The sequence below is a fragment of the Chiroxiphia lanceolata genome, chromosome 5, assembly GCF_009829145.1.
Source record: "Chiroxiphia lanceolata isolate bChiLan1 chromosome 5, bChiLan1.pri, whole genome shotgun sequence".
Lineage (NCBI taxonomy): Eukaryota > Metazoa > Chordata > Aves > Passeriformes > Pipridae > Chiroxiphia > Chiroxiphia lanceolata.
In genome coordinates this window covers 52,525,337-52,551,268 of record NC_045641.1, presented here as the reverse complement: position 1 = coordinate 52,551,268, position 25,932 = coordinate 52,525,337, and the positions used below count along the sequence as shown (strand labels likewise).

Here is a 25,932-nt window from a genome sequence, read left to right as displayed (position 1 = left end):
CAAGTCTCCAGGGAAGTGTGTAACTCTCCTTCATGTTGCAAAGGTGCTTTTCCCACTCAGCACAAGCATGTTACAGGTAACAGAGAAGAGTTCAAAATATTCACAGATGCATCATCTTAGATTTTATTAATTGAGAAAACCCAGAAGATTAATAGAAATCTACTGATCATTCTTAGAAAAATTTGCAAAATACAAATCAGCATATTTTTTTCCTTACTTCTATTTCCTCCCTTTCACTTTACTCTGGGCTGGAAAGAGCTGCTAGATCTCACTGCCCAAGACAAAGCTCCCCCTCTAGGCCTTGTTGCGCTTCACCTCAGAGACCTTGTAGTGTGGTGGGGCACGGTGGAACCACTCTGACCAGGAACCATCATAAACAGCCACATCCTGCTTGCCACACAGGAAGGCTGCCAAGGCAATCTGACACGCCGTGACACCTTTGCGGCATGTGGCCGTCAGTGGCTTTGAGAGATCCACTTTCTTCGCACGGAATATTTCTTGGATCTCCTCAATACTCTTCTCATGTCCGGTTTCGGATAGGAATGAGTGGAAGGGTATGTTCACAGCACCAGGGATGTGGCCAGATTCCAGCCCTGCAAGAGTGAACAGGAAAAGGAAATGTGAGCAAGGACACATTAATGTAGGTGGTGAAAGATGTTCAAGAAAGAGATATTAAAGAGGCATCACTGCAGATACTTTCACTCTCTCCAACAGATTTGTTTGCTTCACTTGATGATGAAGATGCAAAGCAGTACAGGGGTAAAAGGAGGAGGACAAAGATTATTCAACTTTGCTGAAGTCAAAGCTTCCAGAATATTTAGCAAACTCTTTCCCCACTGAAAGCAGTGAGAAGTAGAAATCTGACAAAGTCCTAGACATGACAGGAATCAAAGAACCAACACAGAAAAGGCTCTAACAAAGACATTATAGGCATCTATGTAAAGATTAATGCAGCAGTGCATTTTTGAGCTTCCCCAAGTATGCTAGCAGTGCACAGAAACAGTTTTCAGAAGCAGGAAGCATGGTCTCTACGTGGAATTTGTGAAAGCAGTTATATGTTCACAGTTTATTCCTGTGTCACCTTAAAATCATATTTCAGAAAAGTAAATAACAGAAATCACAGTAAATCATAAAGCAACTTTAAAGTCAGTTATATTATTGCTGAGGCAGCTATCCTGGGACAATAGGGTCAGAGAAGTGAGAAGTCAGATTTTGTATCACTTTTTATCTACTCTATGGATGAAATCAGCATGGGTTATGTTTTTCTGCTGGTATAGCTGACCACTTCAGGCAAGTTGAAAGTTGCATTTCAAAATAAAGTCTTTAGAGAGAAGCAGATATAAAAATATGATGGATAAGGTTGTCATCATGCCCTTCAAATACAAACTCTATCACTACAGGCTTAATCAACAGAAGCTTTTCCAGTGATTTTGAGAGGCTTTGGATCAAGCCTTGCTGGAGCCAGAAACACTATATATTACGTTGAAAATGCATTTGGGGGAATGATTCCTTGCTAGGTTTGAACTTCTAATGAGACAACCCTGAGAAAGTCACTTACATAGTAATCTATTTCACTGACAGCTTTCCAGTTGCCCAAATCACCAGGGTAACTGATGTCAGGAGAAGAGACTGGGGCAGGGAACCCGTCACAAATGATTCTAAACTATACCTAGTCAGAGATTGACATCACACATCATAATGACATTGCAGTCTCATCATTCACACAGACTGATGTCATGACATGACGAGATATATCATATAGAGAAAATAGGGCCTTGGCAGTGTATCGAGGAGGGGAATTTTGCTCTGCTGGACAAAGACAGAGCCTAAAGATAACCAAAGATGTCCTGAGTCAGCTTCACAAGTTCTCTCCCTATTCCAGATGGCTCCTCTTTGTCTCTTGATTCATCCACCCTGAGTGCTTTAGAAATATGGCACAGTTGTCTAGTAGTCACCTCATGCATCCTTCAGAAGTGTTTACCATTACCGAGAGAAATCAGGAGAAAAACTGCTGACTTCTACAGGGACGAACATCTAAAAAGGAAAAAAAAAATTAGAGACACTGTTTTGGACTGATGCTTTCACCACATTTTTCCAGTTTCAGAAAACAACACTATCACTTCAGTACAGAGAACTGCAAAACTCACTTATCAATATAGTGTCTGTATGATAGAGAGGAAATAAAACCTGAGTGTGAGAAAACGTCGTATGTAGTTCTCAGACTGCAAAGCTTCTTACTAGAGAAAGCCTGGGTTAGGCTACCAGTCTCCCACAGAGTGAATGCTCCTGACCCCATCATTCAGCAAGGGATTTCTGGGGCTCTGCTGCAGTACCAGTGATCGTCCCAATACAGACAAGTCTGTGAACCACAGAACAATGCTCTCACACCGTCCTAGGGCACTGGGAAGTGAACTAAGATCAGGAAGTCCTGGAGGCTGAACTAGAAGGGAACTCTTGCTCAAAGGGAACTTACTCAAAGAAGCTTGCTGGGCCATCAATTCAGTTCCTAGGTGTCCCAGGCACCACGGTCATTATCACCTGTCTAGCCTGTTCACACACCTTAAAATAGGTTTGTACCCCTCTCTTATTGGAGACTGCTGTGACAACTCATCACCCTTAAAGAACTCTTTGGGTAGGAGCTGAGCAGATCCGAAAAGAACACTCTCATTTTAGAGCAGTTTTGATTTTGATCTATAAGGAGACTTCCTTGCTCCAGAGACTCAAAACTGTTGAAGTCAGAGACCAGTGCTTGCACTCTGCGGTTGAAAGATGGGGAATTCTGTAGAAACTGCATTTACTCATCTATGTGGGTGTTCAGCTGAAAGATAGAGCTGAAACTGCACAACCACAATCCCTTGGGCTGCCTAAGAAGTGCTTTTGAGTGGTTGAGAAAGTTTCATCATCTCTCTCTGCTAGGTCAAGAGCAGAGAAACACAGGTCTGGAAGGCAAGGCTGGATGCAGCTCGGATCTTAACAGGGGAGAGGATACATCTGCTCTTGCCTCAGACAGAGCATACTCCATGCCAGATTCCTGCAGTCACCCTTAGAAACTCCAGAAAGGAACCCTAGGACTAGAGAGCCTGGGTCCCAGCTACTACAAGTGATCACTTTATAGGCTCCCTCTCAAAAAAAGCATCTATCTCAGAAACAGTTTGGATTCTTGTCACAAAACTTCCCACTGAGGCACCTCCTTGCTCATGTGAGGAGGAATATTGATTTTCAATATTTACTTCATCACGGTCATTCCATACACCATTTATCCTTGAGCTAACACTGCCCTACAGCTGAAATAGCCTTTTCCCCCTTCCACTATTGCTCCAACAGACTGATGGCAAGCCCTCAGCACTCTCAACAACCTCATGTCCTCAGCCTAAACCCAGTAAGAGCCTGTTAGATATGCTTTTGTCTGCTTTGGCCACCCTAGGAACAGTTCTAGGTGTCCACTAGGCTTCTGGATAAGGAAGTGACATTTCCTAGCATCATAGTTGGTAGACAGGAGGTTAATGATTGCTATTACCAAGGTTAAATTGCATCTGAGGTTCTTGCATTCAAGTCTTATCTTCTTCTATTGCTTCCAAATGTGGGTCTTCATCTTGTAAGACAAACATAAGTAGTTAAGTGTTTTGGGCTACTAAGCACCGAACTCTGCATAGTGTTATACTTCCTACCACTTCTATATTTGCAGGTGCCACTTCATAATACTCCCCATACGACCATTAAGACCTTCCCAAGGCTATGCCAGCAGCACATTTCAATAGCAACCCCCTATTTTCAGTGCCTTGATGATTCAGAAAAACATGAAATAAAACACAGAAGCATAATAATGGGACCATGCTGGCAACTTCCAGCCCCACAGATCTCCTTTCAGCATAAGCTTATCTCCCTTATCTCCTTTCCAGTCAAATTTTTTAAAAATCTAACAGTACTTGTGCTATTGGCCATCTCCTTATATTGAACTAATAACTGCCCCTCTAATGTCATGTCCAAAGTATTAATGAAGTCCAAATGGAACAATGCTACCTTGTAGGTGCTTCCAGTGGCTGAAAGAAAAGATCAGACATAACTTCCAGACATGCATGTTCCCATTTTTCTTATCTAGCCAATCAATTCTGCTGGCAAGGAAATAAAGCCCTTGGCTGCAGGGAGTGTTTACCAAGGTATTTTACTCCAATTTGCCTGCATTTAAAATAATTTTTCTTGAAGTGTTTTTTGAAAGCCTTCTAGTCTATCCATGTTAGGGTAATAGCCCAACAGCCGACTAGACTGTGCTGTATCTCCTATACAAAATATGCCCTTTGCTAGTGTTTCTGTCCTACAGAACCATTCTCTGATTAAATGTATCAAATTCTTGCCTCATGGAGTTGTAATGTCACACAACTAATTTTTGACACATATTTGGGATAGAGATCAGCTGCCTCACAGATTTGAGCATGGGGATATCTTCTGGTTACACTCTCTCTTTATAAATAATAATTTAAACTTATTTCCCCTTATTTCTACTCTCCTTCTGAAGACTTATCTTTAGGATAGAAGAAAACACGGTAGCACAGACTCAAGACTCAGTATAATTCTGAGACTATACGCAAATAAACTTTTACCTGGAACCCCTGCTAACTGCATAGCAACCTTATTTTTTCTTTCTCTCCATGTTCTCTTTTTATTCACTTTGTTCCAGAAGTTTTTGTATTTGTTTTAAGTCCTTTTGCCAAGTCCCACTCAGCTTGGTGTCTGGCAATTCTTCCTCACAATTTGTAACCTGTAATATGTTATCTTCTTCAATACTTAATCCCCTTTTCCACATCTGTTAGACTCTCTGCTTACATATAGTTTTTATTGTTGGCTATTTATCTAGATAAGACTACAGCCCCTCCTCTCCAGCCTTCCCTTTGCGATGAAAGCTCCAGATGGAATTTTTTAATGTCAAAGAGGTAAAAGATATGCTCTGTCCATATTTAACTCTCTGTAGTTTTGGAGTGTGCTGGCTGCAGATAGCTGTTCTTTTCCAAATGCTTCCTCTCTTGCCTCCTTGTTTGTAGCAATCTGAAACTCGCATATCAGCAGAAAAGGATTATGTAGCAGGCCATGGACTGCAGGAGCTGGGAGAAACTCCTTACTCTGAGGAACTTCCTCACAAGACCTACTAATATTTAACTATGTTGATTGTCATGTCTCCTTCAGCAAGATATGGAAAGACTTTGTGATGATGTTATCAGACCACAAAGAAACCTCTTTGTTCTTTTCCCCATGTGGTCCTAGCTAAGGAAAAACATTAACCAACTGTGTAACTAGCAGAAAATTGTGTAATCCTCTAGTTGGCAAAATCCATCCCCTAGTTAGCATAACTCGTCCTCCTCATTAACATGTCCTGCCCCCAAGACCCTTATATTGTGAAGTGTGTGTTCAATAAATATTTCAGTTTTCACCCCCAAACCTGGGGTTGTTAGTTATTGACCTCTTCAGTTGTTTATCTTTCTCTTCCATCAAATGGTATTTCCTGGAAGGGACAATTACTGATCGTGTCTAATCTACAATGAACACACTGTAAGGAACACTTTAGGCTTGGTCCTGGCCTGCTCCCTGAGAGTCCTCATAGGTTCCTGTGGGTTGAAACAGACTTTGATAAAGTCTCTCACTCTCCATTGTTGTGCCTCAAGTATTACTACATGGCAAAGGTAGAGCCAGCCCACTCCCAGCTCCAGACTCCTCTTGGAGAAGAGAGGGGAAAAAAAGCTACATTTCATTCTCACTCCCACTGAACGTTCAAGCTAAGCAAAAGCTTTATGTTTGGGGGAGGCAGGACTGAGAGCTGGGAAAATGGGCAAAATCTGAAGAGTTCTGTATGCAGAAGGGAGATAAGGACAACGCCAGGGCTGAGAATGAGAAGAAAAGCACATAGAAGCTCATGAAATTGTTTTGGGTTTGCTTTCTTTTTTAGAGGATGGACTTCTTGCCTGGCAACTTCCCCCTCTTTTCTCAGATGTCTGCAAAGGAATGCAGAAATTCGCAACTCTTCTGTACGCATTTGTTTAGCTGTAATTCTTGTTCATCAGTTTTCAGTGCCCAGCACTCAGAGAGGGCCAGCACTGGTAACCATCATGTAATTACTTTTATCATCTGCCTCTGGATCGTTAGTTCCTCCAGAAACACAGCACTGTGCGGGGACACCATTAACTCCTCGGTGCGTAGGTCAGGACTGCACATCTGACAGGCTTACGCTGCACACCACGCACAAACAACCAAAGCAACACCTGCATTTAAGACCTATGAGACCTGGCTTACAGAAACATTTTTTCTCCACTTGGGCAACTGAGGTAAGCTTCTCCCAGCAACTAAAAATTAGTCATGTATTATGGCTTATCTTTACCGCTGCAGAGGTCTTAATCCCAGCAAGGTAGCTGCTGCATAAAAATAAAATGGGAACAATTAATTCTTACCACAAAGAACTGAAAAACCAAAGAGGTAAAAGAATCAGCTGCAATTAGCCTCTTCTAGAGATGGAGTTCACAGAGCTGGAGAGATTAATTGACTTAATTAGGAAGTCAAGAGCTGAGGCAATAATTAAACTGAAATCACCTGAAAAGGCACCAAGTTCCTTAACCCGATGACCATTTTTCTTCTCTAAATTGCACCCTCCCTGATTTGATGACCCCTGCAATTAATCAGCATTGATTTCAAATTGCTCTTTTAGGTGTAAGCGCTGTCTTTTACCCAGTGCTGGCTGATGCTCAGACACTGGATAGCCTGGTCCAGAAGGCTGTCAAGCTCCTGTGGAACCAGCAGCTGCAGCTGGAGAGCTTATCCTGCTGGATCTGCTGTGGGAAGCAAAACTGGACCACCTCAAATAAACTGTTTCATGCTGACTCATTTCAAAGGAAAAATCTGTTTTGGAGATGCTGTTGGGGCTGTGGTATTTGTCACCTGGTGACAACCCCCACTTTGGGAAAGGAAACACAAAATCCACCAGCTCCCAGCAAGGAGCATTTTACTCACATCTTGGGGTTAAAATGCAACCTTCACCTTGATGGGCTGCGGTAGGTGAAGAAGTAGAATGTAGAAATAGAATAAGTCTAATTCCCCCTTTCACCCTGCAACACTGTCCTCTATCAGTCCCATTACCTTTTTCACCTTTCACACTGTATTGCACAGACACTTGTCTCACTGGAGACATTTGGGCAAACCACGTGCAGAGTCATTTACAGCCAAACACTCCTGAGGTGCGGATGCAGGAATTTATTTCAGGACATGGTGTCACACTGACTGGCTGTACAGCAGCACACACTAAGTAAACAGCCAGAACAGAATGCCAGCAACCTGCAGGGCAGCAGTGCAGCACTGCCCAGGGATTGCAGAAGCCCACAGCATGCTGGCTCCAGCAGCACTGGGCTCTGCTCAGACTCAACAGCTGCTGCTGAGCTTTTCTGTGCTTTCTTCTAAAACCTCTACATTCTTTTTTTAAACCACTTCTGTGATTCTCTTACTGAGGAATGCATTCAGTGCAGGTAGCTTGATGTGCAGCTGCAGTGTCAGCTGCAGGCTGAGCTCTGGGTGGTGGAAGCCCGAGGTAAGAGGCCATGAACTGGCGCTGATCCTTTGCACAAAACAGGGCACGGGGACCTGTGGTGCCGGCCAGGCGACCGGACACTCAGAGACACAGCAGGAACCAAGGACACTGGAGGAAGAGCCAAGACTTTGTCATGCTTAGACTGTGAAGGTACAAAAGTCCAGCGTTTCCTCTGTTTGTGCTCTCTCCTCGGAGGCACCAGCTCAAGCTGTTTCTGTGTTACTACACTTTATGGAACTAGACTTTTGAGACTTTGCTAAGGGAAACCTAGGGTTGAGCCGGTAAGGAAACCTGTGTGAGTGTGGTATGTGTAAGGGGTCAAGCAGGGCACCTGTTGGTTCACTAGAGCTGCCTGCTGCAAAGGGGCTTTAGTTCCAGCAGGTAAAGTCTCTGGTGGTGGCAGTGTGACTGTCGGAGTGCCTCCGGAATGGTCAGTCAGGGAAGTTTCCTTTACACCCTTTTGGAGAAGTTATTCTGGGATATACCAAGGCTTAAATTACACAGCAAGGGTCTCCTTTACCAATCAACTTGAATTTCATTCCAGGCACGTTGCTGTACCAGCTGTCCCCACTGCGCAGGATTTCTCCCATCCCTGCTGCTTGTGCGTCCAGTGTTTGACCAAGGTAACAAAATCAATTTTTGTTCCTGTAATGTGGGGCATCCAAAAGAGAGAGGCTGACACTTCATACATTTGGTAAAGGTTTTGGGCTTTTCTTACTTAAGCCAAAGAACAAAGATCAGCTCAGGCAAGTTATCCATTCGCTGGGAATCAGAGCGATAAGAAGAACGTCCCTTGGGTTACTGTATTACCTAAAACCTTGGCTTTTGCTGGTGCATTCATTATGGTGAGAGGTGCCTGTATGAATACTGATAGTTTTTGTGTGTCTGCTGGTGGTAGATAGGACCCTGAACAAACCCCTGGGAGCTCTCAGCTCTCACGTTTGCATTCTGACTGATAAACTTCTGCAGTGTGTGGGATGGAGGATCTTGGAACCAAATGACTGCAGCCCTCTTCTCCTATTTCCTCCTACAGCTTTATAGCCAACTGCAACAAAAGCATTCTGTGATGGCACTGGGATCTGAACGCTCAACTGCGGATCCTTTAAGGTAAATCAACAAGTCAGGGTGAGGCATGCCTGTGCATTAGGAAAATCTGTTTGCCAGCTGCCAGGAGCTGTTACACCCAGACTAGTATTGACACTCATCCTGCTCTGGGGCAGGTGCCGCTCCCACCTCCATTACCTTGGTCCAGCTCGGTCCCCCGGAACCGGCCCTCAGGGCGGGAATCCACTACCTGGAACTTTATGGACGACACGTTCTGTACCATCTCCTCAAAAGTCTTCACCAGGGCCCTATTTAGCCTGGCCTTGAAGACAGCAGGGGTGGGCTGGCTGACCTCCGCCGTGACGGGGTGCCCCTCCTTCACCCAGTTCTTGAAGCCACCGTTTAGTACAGAGACCTCCTTGTGCCCAAAGGCCCGGAACATCCACCAGGCGCGGGGGGCGTAGAAAGTGCCCACCTCGTCCCCGTCGTACACCACCACGTGAGTGTCATTGCTGACACCCAGCCGCCCCACGTAGTCGGCGAAGTGGGACTCGCTGGGCAGCATGAAGTCGTAGGGGGAGGACTTGTCCCGGCACTCCTCGATGTCGAAGAATGACGCCCCAGGGATGTGCCTCTCTTTGAACTCCTGACGGGCGTTTCGCTCCTTCGGGGGGTACCAGGAGGCGTCCAGCACCCGCAGGCCGGACCCCACCCGCCCGGCCCGCACCGCCTCCGACAGCCAGGCGGCGGAGACCAGCGCCCGGCTAAGCCCCTGCCGCGCCATCTCCAGGGACGGGCGGGGGCGCCGCGACCGGGACCCCGCACTCCTCACACGCGCACGAAATGGCGGCAGGGCCGCGGGCGGGAGGCGCGGCCGAGGGGCGGTGCGGAGGCGGTGGCAGCGCCGGGACCGGCCCGCTGGGAGCGCTCCCGCTCCCGCCCTCCGGCGGCGGCCATGGCTGGCGGGCACTGAGGCCCAGCGCGGAGGTACGGGCGGCGCGTAGGGACGGGGAGCTCGCAGAGGGAGGCGGCGGGGCCCCGGCTGCAGGTGTGCTGCGGGGCGGGCACAGCCGTGGGGCAGAGCCCTCCTGGTGGTGGGGCCGTGCCTCGCCCCAGGACACTCGGTCTCTGGGGCTGCCCCACGCCCCTCTGGCTGCCGTCAGCGCTGGCTGGGGTGCCTGGAGGTGGAGGGACCAGGTGAGCTGGGCGCAGGGCAGGATTGCCGTGGCTGTCCCGCTCGGGGCAGGGTTTGGGCTGAGCTCTGTGAAACTATTTTCAGGGCTGGAGTACTTCAAGCTCCTCATTGCAGGCTTAGCCAGCACCTCAGTGCAGCCAGAGGTCCCAACATGAATCTTAGACCATTTGCTTTTTGAAAGGCTGGTTTCTAATTTGTGACTTTCTACCTTTTGCAGACAGGTGGATTCAGGCAGACTTCAGGAATTGGCTAATCTCAGCCAGGACTCCGGAGTGATGTCACAACAACTCCTCTACCGTGCACTGGTGTCTGCAAAATGGCTTTCAGAAGCCATCAAGTCCCAGCAAGCTGGGCTGGCCTTGAGAATCGTGGATGCATCCTGGTATTTGCCAAAGATGAAGCGTGACCCAAAGAGGGAGTTTGAGGAGCGCCACATCCCTGGTGCAGTTTTCTTTGACATTGACCAGTGCAGCGACCGAACCTCACCTTACGATCACATGTTGCCCAAGGCTAGTGACTTTGCCGAGTATGTGGGGAAGCTGGGTGTGGGGAATGATTCCCATGTTGTGGTGTATGATGGCAGCGACCAAGGTCTCTTCTCAGCGCCCCGGGTGTGGTGGATGTTCCGGGTCTTCGGTCATGAAGCTGTTTCCCTTCTGGATGGTGGCCTGAAGAACTGGCAGCGAGAGGGGAATGCGCTGAGTTCTGGGAAAACCCAGGTAGCTCCATGCGAGTTCCACGCCTCCTTGGACAAGTCCCTGGTGAAAACGTATGAGGATGTCTTAGATAACTTGGATTCCCGTCGCTTCCAACTAGTAGATGCCCGTGCTGCAGGACGGTTCCGGGGAGTAGAGCCAGAGCCCCGAGATGGTAATGTGCCTTCTGAGACACTGGCATTTTAAAAAGGGTCTTAATTTAAGGTGCCCATCACTTTGACTCCTGTAGAGGTAATGAATATGGTTGTCACTTATGGGATGAGACTTGAGGTGGTGTGTCCACCTGTCCTCCTCTCCTTTTGACTAGCAAGTGCTGCTTTTAGAAAATTCAGCAGTGGGGAAGTCACGTATTTTTTTTCCTATGAGAGGCTGGAGTGAGGAACATAGCTTTCCATACACCTTGAAAGATATTAATTGGTCTCTCCATGTACTGGTGCTGCTCTTTGCCTCAGATCGGCCTGTGGAAGTGCTTCATCAATGTGGGTTGCTCTGATGTGGAGAAAGGTGTGGGAGAAAGAACAGGGTTGTGTCCATGTGGTAACCTGAGGGTTAGAGCCATCCTTCCTGAGTAATCAGTAATCTAGTAAAGAAAAGTTTAACAAAAATAAATGTTTTTGTTTTAACAAAATACACTAAACAATAAATATTCCTCCCAGTGAAACAGAGCAGGTTTTGCAATAGATTTGTCCCAGACAGTAGAGGTTAATTCCTATCTGTATTGTTTTTCCTCCAGGAATTGAGCCTGGTCATGTCCCTGGGTCGACGAGCATCCCCTTCACTGATTTCCTCACAGAGTCTGGCTTGGAGAAGACCCCTGAGCAGATCCGCACTCTGTTCCAGGAGAAGAAGGTGGACCTCTCAAAGCCGGTGGTAGCCACATGTGGCTCTGGGGTCACTGCCTGCCATGTGGTTCTGGGGGCATACCTCTGTGGCAAACCAGATGTTGCAGTGTACGATGGGGCCTGGGTGGAATGGTACATGCGGGCACAGCCTGAAAATATTATTTCTGAGGGAAAGGGGAAGACTGTGTAATAAGCTGCTTTGTCTCCCAGCTGTGCAGGTAATGTGCCTTGAAACAGGATTTGGAAAAGGGGTTTAACATTCCTGGTTAAGTGTCTTGAGCTGAAGATGTTGGATAACAATTATGTGCACATGGTGCTTGGGCACTTTCTCCTTACCCTACTGTTGCTGCTTTGGAGAATAAAGATGAGAGCAGTTCTGGGCAGCCAGCTCTAGGTGACCCTGCTTGAACAGATAGGATGAAACAGATGTCCTCCCAGGATCACTTCCAACCTCAGCCATGCTGTGATTCTGTGCCTGTTTTACCCTATTGGATGGAAGGGAGAGAGTGCTGCTGCCAGCATGGGGAATTAATTGAGTCAAGCCAAGCTCCTGACTCAGAACATTCCACCATGTTCATTGATAGGATGGTCATACTTGTGTAACTGTGCCTCATAATCCTGCTCTCTGCCGCTGCTCTGGAAGCCATCTATGCACTTTATAGCCATTTTGAGTTCAAAACTTTGTGGAAAGACATGGCTGTTAAAAGGAGCAAATATGGCTTTCAGGTTGGCACTTAGGCTAGAGACTTAATTTGGATTTCGTCTTTTACTTGGACTCTAACCGCAATGTGTAGCCAGCCTTGTACCCCCATAGTCCCAAATCCCCCTTGAGAAAAAGAAAAGATTCTGGGATTTAAAGAATGTAAATAAACGTATGTTTCAAGGTCTTTCTGCTGAATGGATCTTATGTGAGTGTTGTTTGGATGATTCCTTTTCAGGAACTCTGCTTTTATGGGATCACTTTGTCTTGATGATTCAAATGAGTTATTTTCTTTTCTCTGTGAGTAGAACTATGCCTCTTACCCTCAACAGGTCATTCATCCAGGAAAGACAGTGGCATGCCTCTCTTTTGGGTCTTTGCACTGTCTTCCTCTTTTCCGTCCTTGCCCATTTGCTTTCTTGGCCTGAAAGTCAACATTAGTCAGTTACAGCTCTCTTCTTCAAAGACTGAATGTCACCTCATTTGATGGAAAATAGATTGCATGGGTGTTTTCATTCTTTCCATGAGACCATGTAACCTTCCCCTAAAAGCTTAGGGGAACTGAGACCTACAGAGGAATAGCCCACAGTGGCACCTATTTTTCCCCAAGACCATTGTCTTTTATATCTGAAAGCTGAAAGGACACCAGGTATCCCTGATAATGTTCAAGAATTTGTTCTTTCTAGGATCTTCTCTAAAAAACAAAACAAAACAACCAAAACCCCATAGAACTCTCCCACAAAAAAAGCCTGCATCTCACTAGTAATTTAGAAATTAATGAGACAAGTTCTGTGCTCTTGGGCTTGCAGCAACAGGTACCTGTACATATCTATGGATGACAAGGTTGTCCTTTCTAGGAAATGCAGTGGATGCTTATTGTCAGAGATTTGCAGGGTACCCTCCTAGCCATTGATTGCAAGGATTGGATTCTTTCCTTTTCCTGAGTGTTTATTCTTTGCATTTCCTTTGGTCTTTGTTGGCTGCAGCTCTGGCTTCTTCCTGGCTTGCGTACACGCGAACTCTATTTCTGCTCACCACCTCAGGAGCAGGAGTTTCACTGTCCAGTTTACTCCTTCCTCTGTCCTCCCCTCTCACACATATGGTCTGACCCTTCTTTTTACCCAGTGACTGAAAGCATACAATTTCCCTGCTTGCAGCCAGCCTAACAACCCAGCTGTTCAGAGGCTTGGGGCTTGTGTTACAGCAAGTGCTGAGTATACAGAGTGCACAGGGGTCTGAAACAAGTGACCCTTTAGTATGCACTGAGGCTGATTTTGTGAATGTGTGGCCAGGCTCCTAAGTACAAACTGGAGGGCTGTGCCTGCTCTGTTTCTCCAGCAAATTTTAGTTGTTAGAGAAAATGGACATATTGTTTCATACTTTGTTAATCATTTGCAGTGGATGGAGGGAGCTGGCTTTTGCTTGTCCTTCCAGAATGTTTGGCAATGCAGCTTAAGCACTGTGTTTCTTTTTTCCCACTGACCCAGCAGTCCTTGGGATCAGTGGGAATCTCTTTGCTTCCTCTTGAGACTGAGCTGCTTTTCTCTGTCGTTTGTGTTTCAGGGAGCTGTGTGGCACAGGCCAGCCATCCACCTGGAGATCATAAACTAAATGAAAAGTTTCCTTCTCCCCTTGCTCTACATTTTGACTGTGTGGCTGGATGACATCTAGCAGGGTCTTTCCCCCTCTCTGGTATGTGTGCCAAGGTTGGCAATACTCAACTGCTCTTCTCCAGGCTGAATTTTGTGCTACATAGTCTCGGTGATTCTTCAGTTTCCCAGCTTTTGGCAAATCTTTTACCAGATGCATAGGTTTGCCCTGATTTCCCCACAGAGCAGAAATTGAGAACTTCTTTCCCACAGCAAGATACTTTGTCTTTCTGGGCTATGCCCTGTTACATCATGTATCAAAAATCTATCCAAGAGTGTCTTCTGATATTTTCCCTCCTTTAGCTGAGAGCTGTTCTTGTGATGCAGGCAAAGCACTGGGAATGTTGTGAAGACTAAGACAATGTTTTCAAAGCCTGGAGACTGCAAAAACCTATTTTGAGCCATAACAGATGCTACTGGACATATGGAACAGCTGAGGGGACTTGCACCAGGACTATAAATGTTCTGCAGATCTTTATGTTCCTGACTCAGTGGGTGGGTTTCCTATGGGAACTGAAAACTGGGGAGAAGTTGATACAATGCAAATTACTAACGTTCATTACTTTCCTGTGGAAAATTTGCCACAGGGAAATGGGAATAGCATATCTTTGGTGGAATAGGGCTCATGGTGGCCAATAAAGTAGCCTAAACAACAGCCATGATGTAGGAGGAAGGTCACACTGACCTGTGGCTAACTTGAGACTGGAGTTTTTACAGCTCTATACAAATTTGAGAATCTCAGGCCAGCATCTAAACTCTTTATTGGTTTATTGGTAATATCTATCTATCTGCAATACTTTTGTCCTGAAAGAGTTTTGGACTCTGTGAAAACAGTCTGGTCTGGTCAAAAGTAATCCCACAGTCCACTGTTCCTCACATGTCTTCTTTGTCACCTGCCTTCCTCTCTCTTCCCTACTGCTGCCTAGCAGTCAGGTTGCACTATTTCACACTTCATTTCCCAGTAAACCTTTTGTTCCCTTGCAAACTTTTCCAGATTCTAAAGGAGCCCTTCTTTATAGCACCACTGTTCCAACCCCTGTGTGAGCAATGGTAATTGCTGTTACCTACAGGGATTTTTCATGTTCCTCCCATCTCTCCTGGTTCCAGCTTGCAACCAGGTGCTACATGACCATTCTCTCTCCTTCTCCCAGCACTCGTCCAGCAAAGGTGCCAAGTGATGCACATATACATTTAGACTTCACACACTAAAGGTACATTGCTCACAGACCTCATGCAGCACAAGGAGCTGGAGAAGGATTAGCTTGCCTGCATGCCATGGGGCCTTTCTCCCTGCTCCAGTATGCCTGGTTCAGCTAGCTGTTGAGCAAGGCTCTACTGTCTGCAAGTGAACTATGTTCCTCCCACGTCCAAGTCCAGTGCATGGAGTTTTCTGTGCCTGTTCATGTTGGCTTAATGGCAAAATGTCAGAGCATTACTTGTCCTTCCCTCTCCACTTCCTATAGAAAAGAGAGTGGCACCAATCCTACATGGATGTGTTGACTAATTCTTCCTGGTTTCTTCTTTGATTCCTCATGCCACATAATCCCAGATATGTATTCCCAGCCTGTCAGAGTGGTGACACTGTCCATGCCAACACACGGCGATCCCTGCTCCCACTGCCGCTCCACAATACAACAATTCCCTAAGAGCAGCTCCACAATGTCAATGATGCATCATGTGCCATGGGCACAGCTGACTTGTCAGGCTGCAATGGAAGTACAGAGCGCTGCAGTGTGTGCAGCTTTCTGCAGGATTGCACTGCAGGCCTGCTGGCTGCTGAACCAAGAAACTCTCAGTTTACCCTCTGCTCTGTTCTTTTCTGCTCTTGTTCAGTCCAGTATTCAATGGCTGTCAAGTTTTTCCTGCTCCCAGTCTGTCTGTGCAATGGTCCCTGTGATTTCACCGGGTACTTCGCAGTGTTACAGTGTTACACAATCACACAGCCCCATGTAAGCTCTTGCTTACTCTTTTCTGTTTCTGTGGTGTGTTTTATATATAATCATCAAAGCAGGAGGAACAGCCATAGGATCATAAAACTTTCAGGTTGGAAAAGACCTCCAAGATCACTGAGCCCAACCTTTGACTGAACACCACCAATTATTTAAACTTAGCTCCCCTGTGTTCTATTGCTTGATTTTAATGGACCTTAACAAGGGCACGCTAGTTGCTTCTCAGAACTATGTCTGGTGGTGATGTGCAATCAGGTCTGTATTTAGCCCACACCACCAACTCATTGGAACATTTCAGTTGGTAACTCACCACAGACTGGCTTCTCCCTAAAGAGAACTTCCACATACTGTGGGGAAATCCCTGCCCCAGTGAGTTTCCAATAAATTTTGTGCTGTATGTTGCAGAAGAGAGGGTTCTGGTATTGGAAGTGGTGTTCATTGACATCTTTCCTTATTCACAATATACCTCTTTACCAATTAACTGCTCAACCCATGGCCCTGGAGTAAGCAAGACTTGAGGTGTCGACCACAGGCGGAGGCTGGTTTTGGTGGAAGAAATTTTGCCCTGAATACAGACCATCCTGGACTCATGAGCAGCATTGTCATAGGAGAGGCTGGAGAAAAAGGTGTTGAGAGCAAAAGATGGACTCAAAAAGGAGCAAGAGGCTGAGGGGCTGTGAGAGGAGGAAAAGGGGAGGGTGAACCGTTGGTAAAAGAGGGAAAAAACTTAGGGCAGGGCAGATTTATTGGAGGGGGAGATAAGGGGCTGTAGGCTGCTACCCAACTGCTGCATTCGTATCGGAGAGCCACAGACCTCACCCTAATTCTGTGCTGGAGCTGCAGCCAATACAGACTGCATTCCTTACACACCAGGGCAGAGGTCTCCAATTTACCAAGATTTGACTTGGAGCCAGAATTAGGAGAGCAGCATTCTGACAGTCCAGAGCTGCGTTGCACCGTGTGATGTTTCAGCTCAGGTCAGTATTAATCTGAGAATCTTTGATGCACATTATTGCTCAGTGGAGACTGGCCCAAGGTCTGGGCATGAATTTTGGCCAGAGTCTGCCCCATATAGGTAGGCAAAAATATTTTTTTATCCTCTCTCTGCTATACGTCACTCTAGTGCTGGTTAAAAATTATTTGAATTTACCCCCTGGAGCAGCTGAATTGTTCCTGTACTTAAATTAGCTAAAGGTCAGCAATCTTCAAACCTTTTCCGTGTTATACTCTCTCTCCTCTTTGCACTCCTTCACAGAAGGAGCAAAGTACACGTGCAGTCTTTGTGAAGGAAACCCTGGATGATTTAGGGAAGGGTGGCACTGCTTTCATATCCTGTAGTAATAAAAGGAAGTAATTTTCAAGTAAAAGAGGAGGGAAGAGCAAGAAGAAAAGGAATGTAAGAGTAAAACATAATGTTTCTCTTTACACAGCCTCTTCCCTCAATAATCCCCCCCCAAAGGACATGAAGTTCTAGATGCAAGAACAATAAGTGTCTGCAAGGCACCATGGCGTTTCTGCAGTGCTGCATTGCCTGGCAAAGAAGAGCCAGGAAGTTACTTAGGTGAAGGAAGATTTTGGGCCACATAGAGGTGAAACACTGGCCTTTCCTTTCCATTCTTAGTGTGCTCAAGCTGCTGGCAAGCATGACTGTGCTTAGATGGGAGTGGGAAAAGCAGAGCTGCCGGAGAGAGAGCTTGTTCGCGTTGTGTCCGTGCCCAGGAATGTGTTTGAAGAGAGTCCCATGGGGCACAGGCTGCTGAGCGCCAAGTTCGGCCTGGCAGGAGCGAGGGACAGAGGCAGGGCTAGATTCCATACCGTGGGATTGGCACATAGGCCTCAGTGGGTGATATGTGCCTGGGGCAGAGGTAAAACTCCACACAGAGCTAAGTTAAAATCTGAGCTCTTTGTTGTCCAGACACAGAGGTGGCAGGAGCACAGGAGAAGGATGCAGGAGGGTCTCTACCTGGCATGGTTTGTGCTGGTAGAGCAGCACAATGGGGGAAGTTTGCTTAGTCAGTGACTCTTGAGCTGGAAGAAAAATTATTCCTGACCCCTACCAGCACTTCATGCAGATCCAGGATACAGTTCCCAGAAGTGTCCCTACATATGTTAGCAAGAAGGCCACTGCATATTTTGCTGCAAGAAAGCATGGCAACTGATGCAGCACTGAGCTGTGAGCCTGGGGTAATGGATCTCCTGAAGGGAATGCTGTGAAGCACAACTCTGAGGAGCTTAATCTACTGACTGCCAGGGAGCAGGTTGTTCTTCCCGTCTCCGAGGAAGCTTGCAGACAAGACCAAGGACTGGAAGCAGACAGAGTACCAGCAGCAGAGCCGGGGTCAGGTAGTGCAGTGCAGCCCCCCTCGTTACAGCATCCTCATTGCAGGAACAGCGAGCTGGGAAAACTACAGTTCCCATCACCCTTTTGTGCACCCCCCTGCGAAACTACATTTCCCAGAACTTTTTAATGAGCCAGAGAGGATGTCTATGGAAATAAATGCCGACGATTTTTGCATAACACTCTGCACCTCCGGAGTGCTGGCCTGCCTTTGGCTTGTGAAAACGGGAACAGGGGAAAAGCCAGCAAGTGTCAGCGTCGTGGAGTTGTGGTTTTACTCACCCCTAATAGCCGCAGTGATATCCTCCACCACTGCGCATCTTTCCTCCTCTCAGGATTCCCTTGGTGGTCAGAGGGAAGATCCTGTCCCCCAAGAAACACGGCTGCTGCGGAGGGAGAGGCAGATAAACTACAGATCCCAGCATTCTCCGATAGGCAGCACCTGCGGCAGTCCCTGCACGCCGTGGGGGAGGTGGGGGTGAGGATGAGGATGGAGGGCAGGGAGGAGATGCAGGGCGCCGTGGGGCTACGCTGTACCTGGGACATCCCGCCACCCTCTGGCACCCAGGCCAAGTGGGTGAGGCTTAATGTGGGGGGCACCGTCTTCCTCACCACCAGGCAGACTCTTTGTCGGGAGCAGAAATCTTTCCTCTGTCGCTTGTGCCAGGGCGAGGAGCTGCAATCGGACCGGGTAAGGCAGCTGGGTTGCCTCCCGCACCGTGCCCCACCGAGCATGGGGAGGGCTGGAGGGATGCAGGGATGGAGCCAGACCCCGACAGCTGCAGGAGCAACTGAGTGAGGAATGCCTGCTCTTTTTCCCAGGAAAGATTTCCTCTTGCTAGATCCCACCTTGCTGTGTTGTTGCCCGGCACCTGTCTTCCGGAGCAGGGGAAAAGAGAGGCCTTCTCCCCTCCGTTCCTGCTCTCTTGCCTCTCTGTCACCCCACATCCTGGGACTACTTCCCAGATGTGTCTGCCTGACTCAGCCTCGTCCCCTGTTAGGGGATCTCTGCTCTCTCACGCCAGGCCTGTATGCACAGTTGCACAGGGAGACTGATGCCTATTTTTGGGCTTTTTCAACTGGGTTGATCCCTGCTGAGGTGGGCCTGCTGAGCAGATCAATACAGGAGTTAAAATCCAAGCTGGGCTGACTTGGCTAGGGATTCTCAGGTTTCCAAGGAATCTTAGAAATAGTAGACATTTTTGCTTAGATTTGTATTTTCTTATAGTCTAGGGCATTCGATGATTGGTTACAAATTTCCCTTGGGTATTTTCTCCTTGTGGTTTATCTCTGCTGCTAGGATGAGACTGGTGCATACCTAATAGACCGGGACCCCACTTACTTTGGACCCATCCTGAACTTCCTCCGTCATGGGAAGCTGGTCCTGGATAAAGATATGGCTGAAGAGGGTGAGTCTTAGAGCTCAGAAACCTCATGCTTAACATTGTTGCTGTAGCCAGGACACGACAGGACTTGTCAACTGTGTTGTCTCTTTTTCTCCTTGTGGAGATTCATGTGGGGGAATTTCAGAGCTGTTCCTGCAGCTCTTGGGAAGCATACTTATGTTTCCTTTACTAGAGGGGAGTGGGTGAGGAAGGCATCCTGCAAGTGTTGTGACTTCATGACTGTTTGTCCAGCAGAGATGTCACCATGACATAAGTAGGCAATATCTCAGTCTCAATACACCATTTTTTCATGTGTTCCAGATCCACTTTTAACCAGGTTCTGTGACTGAGTTTTCTGTTAATAATTAAGTTTTCTAATTAGGAATGAAAACCCAGAAGACCAAACAAAACCAATCTCATCTCTTCTACTAACTGTAATAAAGACCATCATTAATCAGTGATATGCAATTATGCTGCTTGTGCTCTGATGAGTTGTGGACTGCAGCAGTTCCATTTAAGCAAGCCAGACAAAGCAATCCCTCATTTGAGGTTGACAGTGGGTCCAATAGGATAACTCGGTAACATCACTGTGTTACCAGCCAGCAGTCCCCAATGCCTTGTTATTTTTTGATGCCAGTGTCTAATAAGGAGCCAGTTCCAAAGACAGGCTGTGCTGTCTAGCCCTTGCCAAGCACAATTTCTGCATGTTCATTAGTCTTTTTGCCTCTCTTACACATTTTTACCTAAAGCAAGGAAAGTTTTCTTCAGAATCGTCTTATCAGTTATAATTCCAAAAATATATCTAAGTAATGGTACAGGATTGTAATAAGCACAATTCTGAGATATTTCTTACTTGACATTTCTTGTAAATCTGACATCAGACAGAGTTCATCCACAGGTTTTAATATCAAATCTAAAACATAAACAGGAGTCCAGTTCATAGCTTAGCATTGCCTTTTGTTCCTGCTGCAGACAAGCTGGCATAAAACTAACCCATTAGAGAATTCAGTGCTGAATGGGGAACTCAAAAGAGGTCTCAGTGTGTCAGGTAGTGAAGGATCAATCTCCCCACCTGCATTATCTGTGTACTGTCCTGGGGACATGTGAATGTTGGCTCCTAGCCACCTTTTCCTCCCTGGCCCTCTGGGAACCACCTCCCTTTTCCTGAGGGCCTGTTAGCCAACAGGTGAGCCTTAGGAGAGGTGATGGATGCAGACACTATAGAGAAAAAAACCAAAACACTTTTTTGTTTACCTGCTTTGAGGTGAAGCACAGGGAAGAGAGCCAAAGATCATCTGAAGTCACAGACTGTAACTCCAAGTGTCCCAGGAGGTAAGCTAACCTTTCCCAGGGTCTTTTGATGACTTGTCATTGAGAGAGGCTGGAGCCTACATTTGTTCTCCTTGTCCAGTTATCTGGGAAAGATTTTAGCAGTCCTCAGCACAAGCTTTCACTGGCAGTGCCTGTTTCTGTAGTAGCAGGCAGCATAAGGAAATTGGGGTGAGCATTAGAAACATGATTCAGAGAGCCAAGGTTCAATTCTCTGCAGTAAGAATTTCAAGCAGTGGAAACCTCTTAAAAAGTGAGGCTACTGTGTAATTTCTCCCTATGGACCTTGGGAAGCTCAGAATTGATCTTTTGCAAGTCCAAAAAAATGGAAATGAATGGTTAACTTTCTGTCTTTATGATCCTTTTGTCTTTCTTTCTCAGGGATCTTAGAAGAAGCTGAGTTCTATAACATTGGTCCTTTGATCCGAATAATCAAGGATCGAATGGAGGAGAAGGACTACACAGTCACTCAGGTATGGCAAGGTACAGTGGGGTGGGCAAAGCAGGGAATGTAGAAAGGGAGAGATGAGTCTAGAGGGAGAGCAGACTTGGGAGAAGCAGCAAGGAATGGAAAGGAACAACTAATTAGAGATTATGTGCTGGTCCCTACACATCAAAATCTTGCATGGGACAAGCTACCACCAATTTAATTACAATAAACAAGTTACAGGCTTGTTTTGCATCCCCAGAAGTAATGCTGGATGTAGGCCCTGAAACTAAATCAGTTCCTCTAGTGTTTGGAAAAGGAAGCTGATTGCTGTGGAATATAGAAGAATGTGAGGAGAGCAAAGGTGTCATGGAGAGGAGGGCTCTGGTGTGGGGAGTCTTGGGAGTGCAACCACAGTGAAGAGCATGGGGATATCTGTAGAGAAACCTGAAGGGAACAGGTGAAGAGAAGTCTGTGAAAGAGTTAAATGCAGACAGTGAGTCACCAGGAATCAACCCTGTGGCAAAATCACACCTTGTCTTGACCTTTGAAAATCTGTCTTTGAAGGAGCATTGGCTGTTATCTCACTTTTCATCATGTCTGCCTCAGGTTGTAAGCCTCCAGCAATACAGTCAGTGTTGCAAACCCCCATCAGCATTTCTAGCATTTGCAAAACTGATTTTGTAATGACAAGTGCAAACTTTCCATCAAAAGAGTCCATATCTTCCGAGGACAAGGCAAGAAGCACTCTGCTCAATCCCTCCTTTCCAGAAGAGTTGTTCTTGCTCCTCATGACAGCACAGTAGAAAGCTGGGTTGTGGTTTCCACTCTCCTTTCACCTGGGACGTGAGGAGAGGACAGGTCTGACCAGGAGGGGTACTGCCACTTCATCCTGCAGGAAGGCAACAGCCTTTAGCATCTGAACATTGTCAACATGCTCTGCAATTTTGCTGTCAGGTGCCTCCTAAGCATGTCTACCGTGTGCTACAGTGCCAGGAAGAGGAGCTCACTCAGATGGTTTCCACTATGTCAGATGGATGGCGCTTTGAACAGGTATGGATAAGGTGGAGCAGGGTGGGAAGGAGTTGCCTTTGAAAAGATCATGGATGTCATACAGTCCCCACGTAAGACTCCTTACATCTCTGAGAATATTGGGTAAGTCATTGACTGAGCCATCACACTGGCTCTCTTTTGCCATTTTTGTAGAGGTTTAGAGGATACTGTGTGAGGCCAAACTGTTTTGCATCCTGGCTAACTTCTGGTTCTCTGTGCTGTCTCCTCAGCTTAGTTATAAGGACTTTCCCACTGTGGGTATGGACTGGACTCCATGCTGCATGGTGGACTTTCTGCCTTACTCCCAAGATGTTTGCAGGAACATGTGCTTGTGATTCTTGCTCTCATCTTTTTTAGCTTGTGAACATTGGCTCGTCCTATAATTATGGGAATGAGGATCAGACAGAGTTCTTGTGTGTGGTCTCCAAAGAGTTGTACAACTCCCCCAGTGGCCTAAGCTCTGAGCCCAGCCACAAAGCCAAGGTGAGATCAACTTTGCTATGGCCCTGCTCCTCTTGCCTATGAGATCCTTCACTCTTGTTTGCTCCCTCTCTCTTTCCTCTCTTGCCTGTGACCATGGGACACCTCAGTGGTGAAATACAGGGGCCTGCCCTGGTGTTCAGCACCATGGCATTACACCCGTTGCCCAAAAGGAGCAGTGTGCGTGTTGGAGAGGTGGTGTCTGGCTGTGTGTAGCAAATGGCTTTAGCAAGTGACCCTGGCACTTCTCATGCTATTCTAACATCCCCCTCATGCCTCCTCATGCCCATGCTGTGTGTGTCACTGCCTTTAGGGCATTGTTTCCCTGAAGGTTTTGTGGCATTCTCTTTTCTTTTTCTGAGTCTTTGCCTAAGGGGCCAATATCTCCTGCTCCCCTTTTGAGGGAAGGACAGAAACGTGTGGTGGTGCATGACATCCTGCAGACATCTAGGATAGAGGAAGGAACACTAGCAACTGATGACAGTTGTTTGGCAGTGGGGTCACAGCACTTGTAAGTGGGTTAGATACCCCTGATGTGATGTTCCAGAGGAAAAAAAGTCTCTCTGCTCCCTGACCCAGAATTGTCTTGGCCATGGGGAAATGTCCCTTTTTATTCCAGTGTCATGACAATTGCTTTATTCCCTGTGTGTCAGAAAGAACTGCCATGGGTCATCTTGCAAGTATCTCCACTCTTTCTTCCTTTTGTCCTGCATGCTGGGCCACAGAGCACAGAGGAGGACCTGGAGGAGGAAGAGCAGGAGGTGGAGGAGGAGGCAGAGGCAGAGGCAGAAGCAGAAGCAGAGGAGAAAGGTGCAGCAAATCCTTGAGGAAAATGATAAAAATATCCCCCCCAGGCATAGACCCGTCCACCTTTCTGGTGAGAGCTCACAGCTAGCAGCAGGGAAGGACTAGAGCAGGTGTGGGGTGTGGGGACTGTCCTCTCCAGGAGTTGGAGTCTCTCTGGAGATAAAGCTGAGAGGGGAGACCTGTTACCATGGCTGCTGCTTTGTATTTTAAACTGTTTGGTTTATCTATGGTTTTATTTTTATTTGCAGACCGTCCATCTATTCGGGATTGCGCTAAACTCTCTTCCTGCGGACCCTCCCTTCTGCTCCCCTCCGTGTCCATCCCAGCACTGTCATCTACCTCCCACATTGCCCCACTCGCCAGCCTCCAGCCTCCAGCATCCTTCCCTCTGCTCTCTTTGTCTCCCAGGGCTCAGAGTGGTCTCTGCCCAGGGTCCTGTCTCTCTCTGCTCCTCACTTTTCCTCCTCTGCAGGTATGTTACCTGTCTGCACTCCCAGCTCCTGCCAGCCTGAGCTCTGCATGAGTGACTCACTTCCCTCTTGTGGGTATGGCCCTGGTTTGTAGAGCTTGGGGAGGGGAAGGAGGGAGGGGAGGTTGACTCATCCCTAAGGTGGCTCTACCTATTCTCATCCTATGTGTGTTTTTACTTGCCAAGCAGATCCTATGGCTCTGGACCAGAGGCTCTGGCAGCAGAAAGGAGAGTGCAGCTGGGAAAGGGGTGGAAATGAATGCAAAGCAGGCAGGGGTGGTTCAGGGAAGGGGGGGAATTTTGCCACGTGTCTGCGTGACACGCATGCCAGATCGCTCCGCCAGGCTGCCGTCCGCAGCTCTTTTGCCTGCCAGCACTTTGCAGAAGGCAGCTTGTTATTTTTCCCTCCCTGCTCCCACTTCCCTGGGCTTTTCCCCCACTGGCCCTGCCAGGGTGTGAGCGCAGTAGGAAAGGGTGGTGAAGGCAGAGCAGAAATGACCAATCCCCACTCCAGATGTTCTCACAGCTGCAAACAGAATGAGCCTCTATGCTCTGCCTCCTGCTTAGGAAGGCTGTCTGGCTGACATGAGTGGGACAGGGTATGGAAACCTTTAGAAGGGGGTTTCCTCTCCATACTGGAAATCTGTGGGGCTCTAGTTAAACTGAAGGTGCTCAGTGCCACTCTCCATCTGTCCTGGTGCTGGGCACTCGTTAGCTGTCTGAAATTTCTCTCTCCCTCTCTTTAAGAGCCTCCTTGTCCATGGTTGTGGGACCTGTGTGTTATTATTTTAAAAGTCAGTGTATGTTAACCACATGGACTTTTGCTTCCTTTTGCTCTGTTTTTCCACCATCACTCCACACTTCTTTTCTTTTTCTTCTGTTCTCATTTCCTCTGTCATTTCCCTTTTTCTGTTTCTCACTCTCCCCTCCATGCTCAGTTGCTCTTTTCCCTACCGTTGATTTTATTTCTCTTTCTCTCTCCTTCTATAGCTGCTACAAGCCATAGATCTGAGGATGTGATCTCAACACTCCAGCCTTTTCATTTCTTGTTTGTATCTTTTTTTTTGTACTGCAGTGTATGGCAGCCCCTTGCCCCACAGTGACACCCTCCAGCCCCCTTCACTCTTCACATGCAGTCATGTTTTTTTTACAAACTCACCTCAGAGGCCTGAGCCTCCAGCCCTGGAGGAGGGCAGATGCTCCATGGAGCCTCTGGGCTGCTGTAGGAGCTGGAGCCCACGGCCCCCTCCTATGCCTGGCAGTCTGGCTTTCCTTAATGTCACAGTGGCCCCTGGTGGGGACATCAGCAATCAGCCACTGCAGCCTGCGGTCCCTTCCTGAACACCCTGGATGCAAATGGGGACCCAAGGTGGTGGCAACTGCAGAAGGACCAGTCCTTGCCCTTTTGCTGTTGCAGGCAGTTGGTCTGGGCTTATGGCCAGAGGGCAAATGCAGAGCCACAGTCCTTTTCTGGGCTACCTGCATTGCTCCTTGGTGCCTCCCTCCCTGTCCCCCAGAGCAGCCCTGTGTCAGCAGGGTGAGGAGGAGACAGGTGTGCTGCCCTGGTACCTGATGTTGTGTCAGCCAGCACCAGGAGATCCCTGTTTTGGGGAGCGGGGTGTTTGCTTCACTGCTGTATCTGAAGACTCCTGAATAAAATTCACAGTCTGTTCCTCCTTGCTGCCTCTCATTTCAAGTGGCAAGAATTTGTTGCTGATAGAAGGGGGTGGGAGTTGGAGAAAAGGAATTTGGATTCATCGTCTGGAGCCACCAGAAGCTGGTGGCTGGTGCTGTGCCCGTCTTCTGGGGGCTGGAGGTACTTCTCACTGCATCTGTGCTTCATCCCCACTGCAGGCAGTTGGGCTACAGAGCAGGTTTGCTTATTGGTACCTGCACCCCTAAATCATAACAATAAGTGAGGACCACCTGTCTAGCTAAAGGATTGATCCCACTGTGCTAGGGACACCTGGGGTGGGCAGGGGTGTGGA

At 47.4% G+C, this 25,932-nt stretch overlaps 3 protein-coding genes across 11 annotated transcripts; 2 read left to right on the top strand and 1 right to left on the bottom strand.

Annotated features, from left to right (window-relative positions):
- Positions 1-99: 99 nt before the first annotated feature.
- On the bottom strand, positions 100-9,467 carry LOC116787775 (thiosulfate sulfurtransferase). The gene is made up of 2 exons (XM_032689653.1): positions 8,804-9,467; positions 100-593 (listed from the first exon to the last, which is right to left on the bottom strand). Exons 1-2 carry the CDS (start codon positions 9,387-9,389, stop codon positions 295-297), a joined length of 885 nt encoding a protein of 294 aa, XP_032545544.1. The 5' UTR covers positions 9,390-9,467; the 3' UTR covers positions 100-294.
- On the top strand, positions 7,387-16,065 carry MPST (mercaptopyruvate sulfurtransferase). 8 transcript variants are annotated; one of them, XR_004357445.1, is made up of 7 exons: positions 7,723-7,842; positions 8,106-8,184; positions 8,595-8,668; positions 10,018-10,670; positions 11,250-11,576; positions 13,622-13,750; positions 14,035-16,065. XR_004357445.1 is itself a non-coding variant. In XM_032689650.1 (6 exons), exons 3-5 carry the CDS (start codon positions 8,628-8,630, stop codon positions 11,546-11,548), a joined length of 993 nt encoding a protein of 330 aa, XP_032545541.1. In that variant the 5' UTR covers positions 7,723-7,842; positions 8,106-8,184; positions 8,595-8,627; the 3' UTR covers positions 11,549-11,576; positions 14,011-16,065. The 8 variants fall into 8 exon arrangements, 6 of the variants coding, with proteins under 6 accessions (XP_032545539.1, XP_032545541.1, XP_032545540.1 ...); XR_004357444.1 differs by having other exon boundaries at positions 14,011-16,065; XM_032689650.1 differs by lacking the exon at positions 13,622-13,750 and having other exon boundaries at positions 14,011-16,065.
- Positions 16,066-18,385: 2,320 nt separating this feature from the next.
- KCTD17 (potassium channel tetramerization domain containing 17) lies at positions 18,386-25,621 on the top strand. Of its 2 annotated transcripts, XM_032689654.1 has the most exons (7): positions 18,386-18,685; positions 19,295-19,403; positions 21,090-21,181; positions 22,093-22,188; positions 22,546-22,671; positions 23,394-23,545; positions 23,724-23,981. In XM_032689654.1, the coding sequence occupies exons 1-6, from the start codon at positions 18,479-18,481 to the stop codon at positions 23,493-23,495; spliced, it is 732 nt and encodes a 243-aa protein (XP_032545545.1). In that variant the 5' UTR covers positions 18,386-18,478; the 3' UTR covers positions 23,496-23,545; positions 23,724-23,981. The 2 variants fall into 2 exon arrangements, with proteins under 2 accessions (XP_032545545.1, XP_032545546.1); XM_032689655.1 differs by lacking the exons at positions 18,386-18,685; positions 23,394-23,545 and adding an exon at positions 24,935-25,621 and having other exon boundaries at positions 19,301-19,403; positions 23,724-24,020.
- Positions 25,622-25,932: the final 311 nt, after the last annotated feature.

What these genes read in the sequence shown, in the direction of transcription:
- MPST (XM_032689650.1), top strand. Translation starts at nt 8,628, where the DNA reads ATGGCACTGGGATCTGAACGCTCAACTGCGGATCCTTTAAG. An exon ending in TCAACTGCGGATCCTTTAAG is followed by an intron (nt 8,669 to 10,017) that starts GTAAATCAACAA and finishes TACCTTTTGCAG; the next exon opens with ACAGGTGGATTCAGGCAGAC. An exon ending in AGAGCCAGAGCCCCGAGATG is followed by an intron (nt 10,671 to 11,249) that starts GTAATGTGCCTT and finishes TTTTTCCTCCAG; the next exon opens with GAATTGAGCCTGGTCATGTC.
- LOC116787775 (XM_032689653.1), bottom strand. Translation starts at nt 9,389, where the DNA reads ATGGCGCGGCAGGGGCTTAGCCGGGCGCTGGTCTCCGCCGCCTGGCTG. An exon ending in GGGGACCGAGCTGGACCAAG is followed by an intron (nt 594 to 8,803) that starts GTAATGGAGGTG and finishes TCACTCTTGCAG; the next exon opens with GGCTGGAATCTGGCCACATC.
- KCTD17 (XM_032689654.1), top strand. Translation starts at nt 18,479, where the DNA reads ATGAGGATGGAGGGCAGGGAGGAGATGCAGGGCGCCGTGGGGCTACGC. An exon ending in AGGAGCTGCAATCGGACCGG is followed by an intron (nt 18,686 to 19,294) that starts GTAAGGCAGCTG and finishes CTCTGCTGCTAG; the next exon opens with GATGAGACTGGTGCATACCT. An exon ending in AGCCCAGCCACAAAGCCAAG is followed by an intron (nt 22,672 to 23,393) that starts GTGAGATCAACT and finishes GCTGGGCCACAG; the next exon opens with AGCACAGAGGAGGACCTGGA.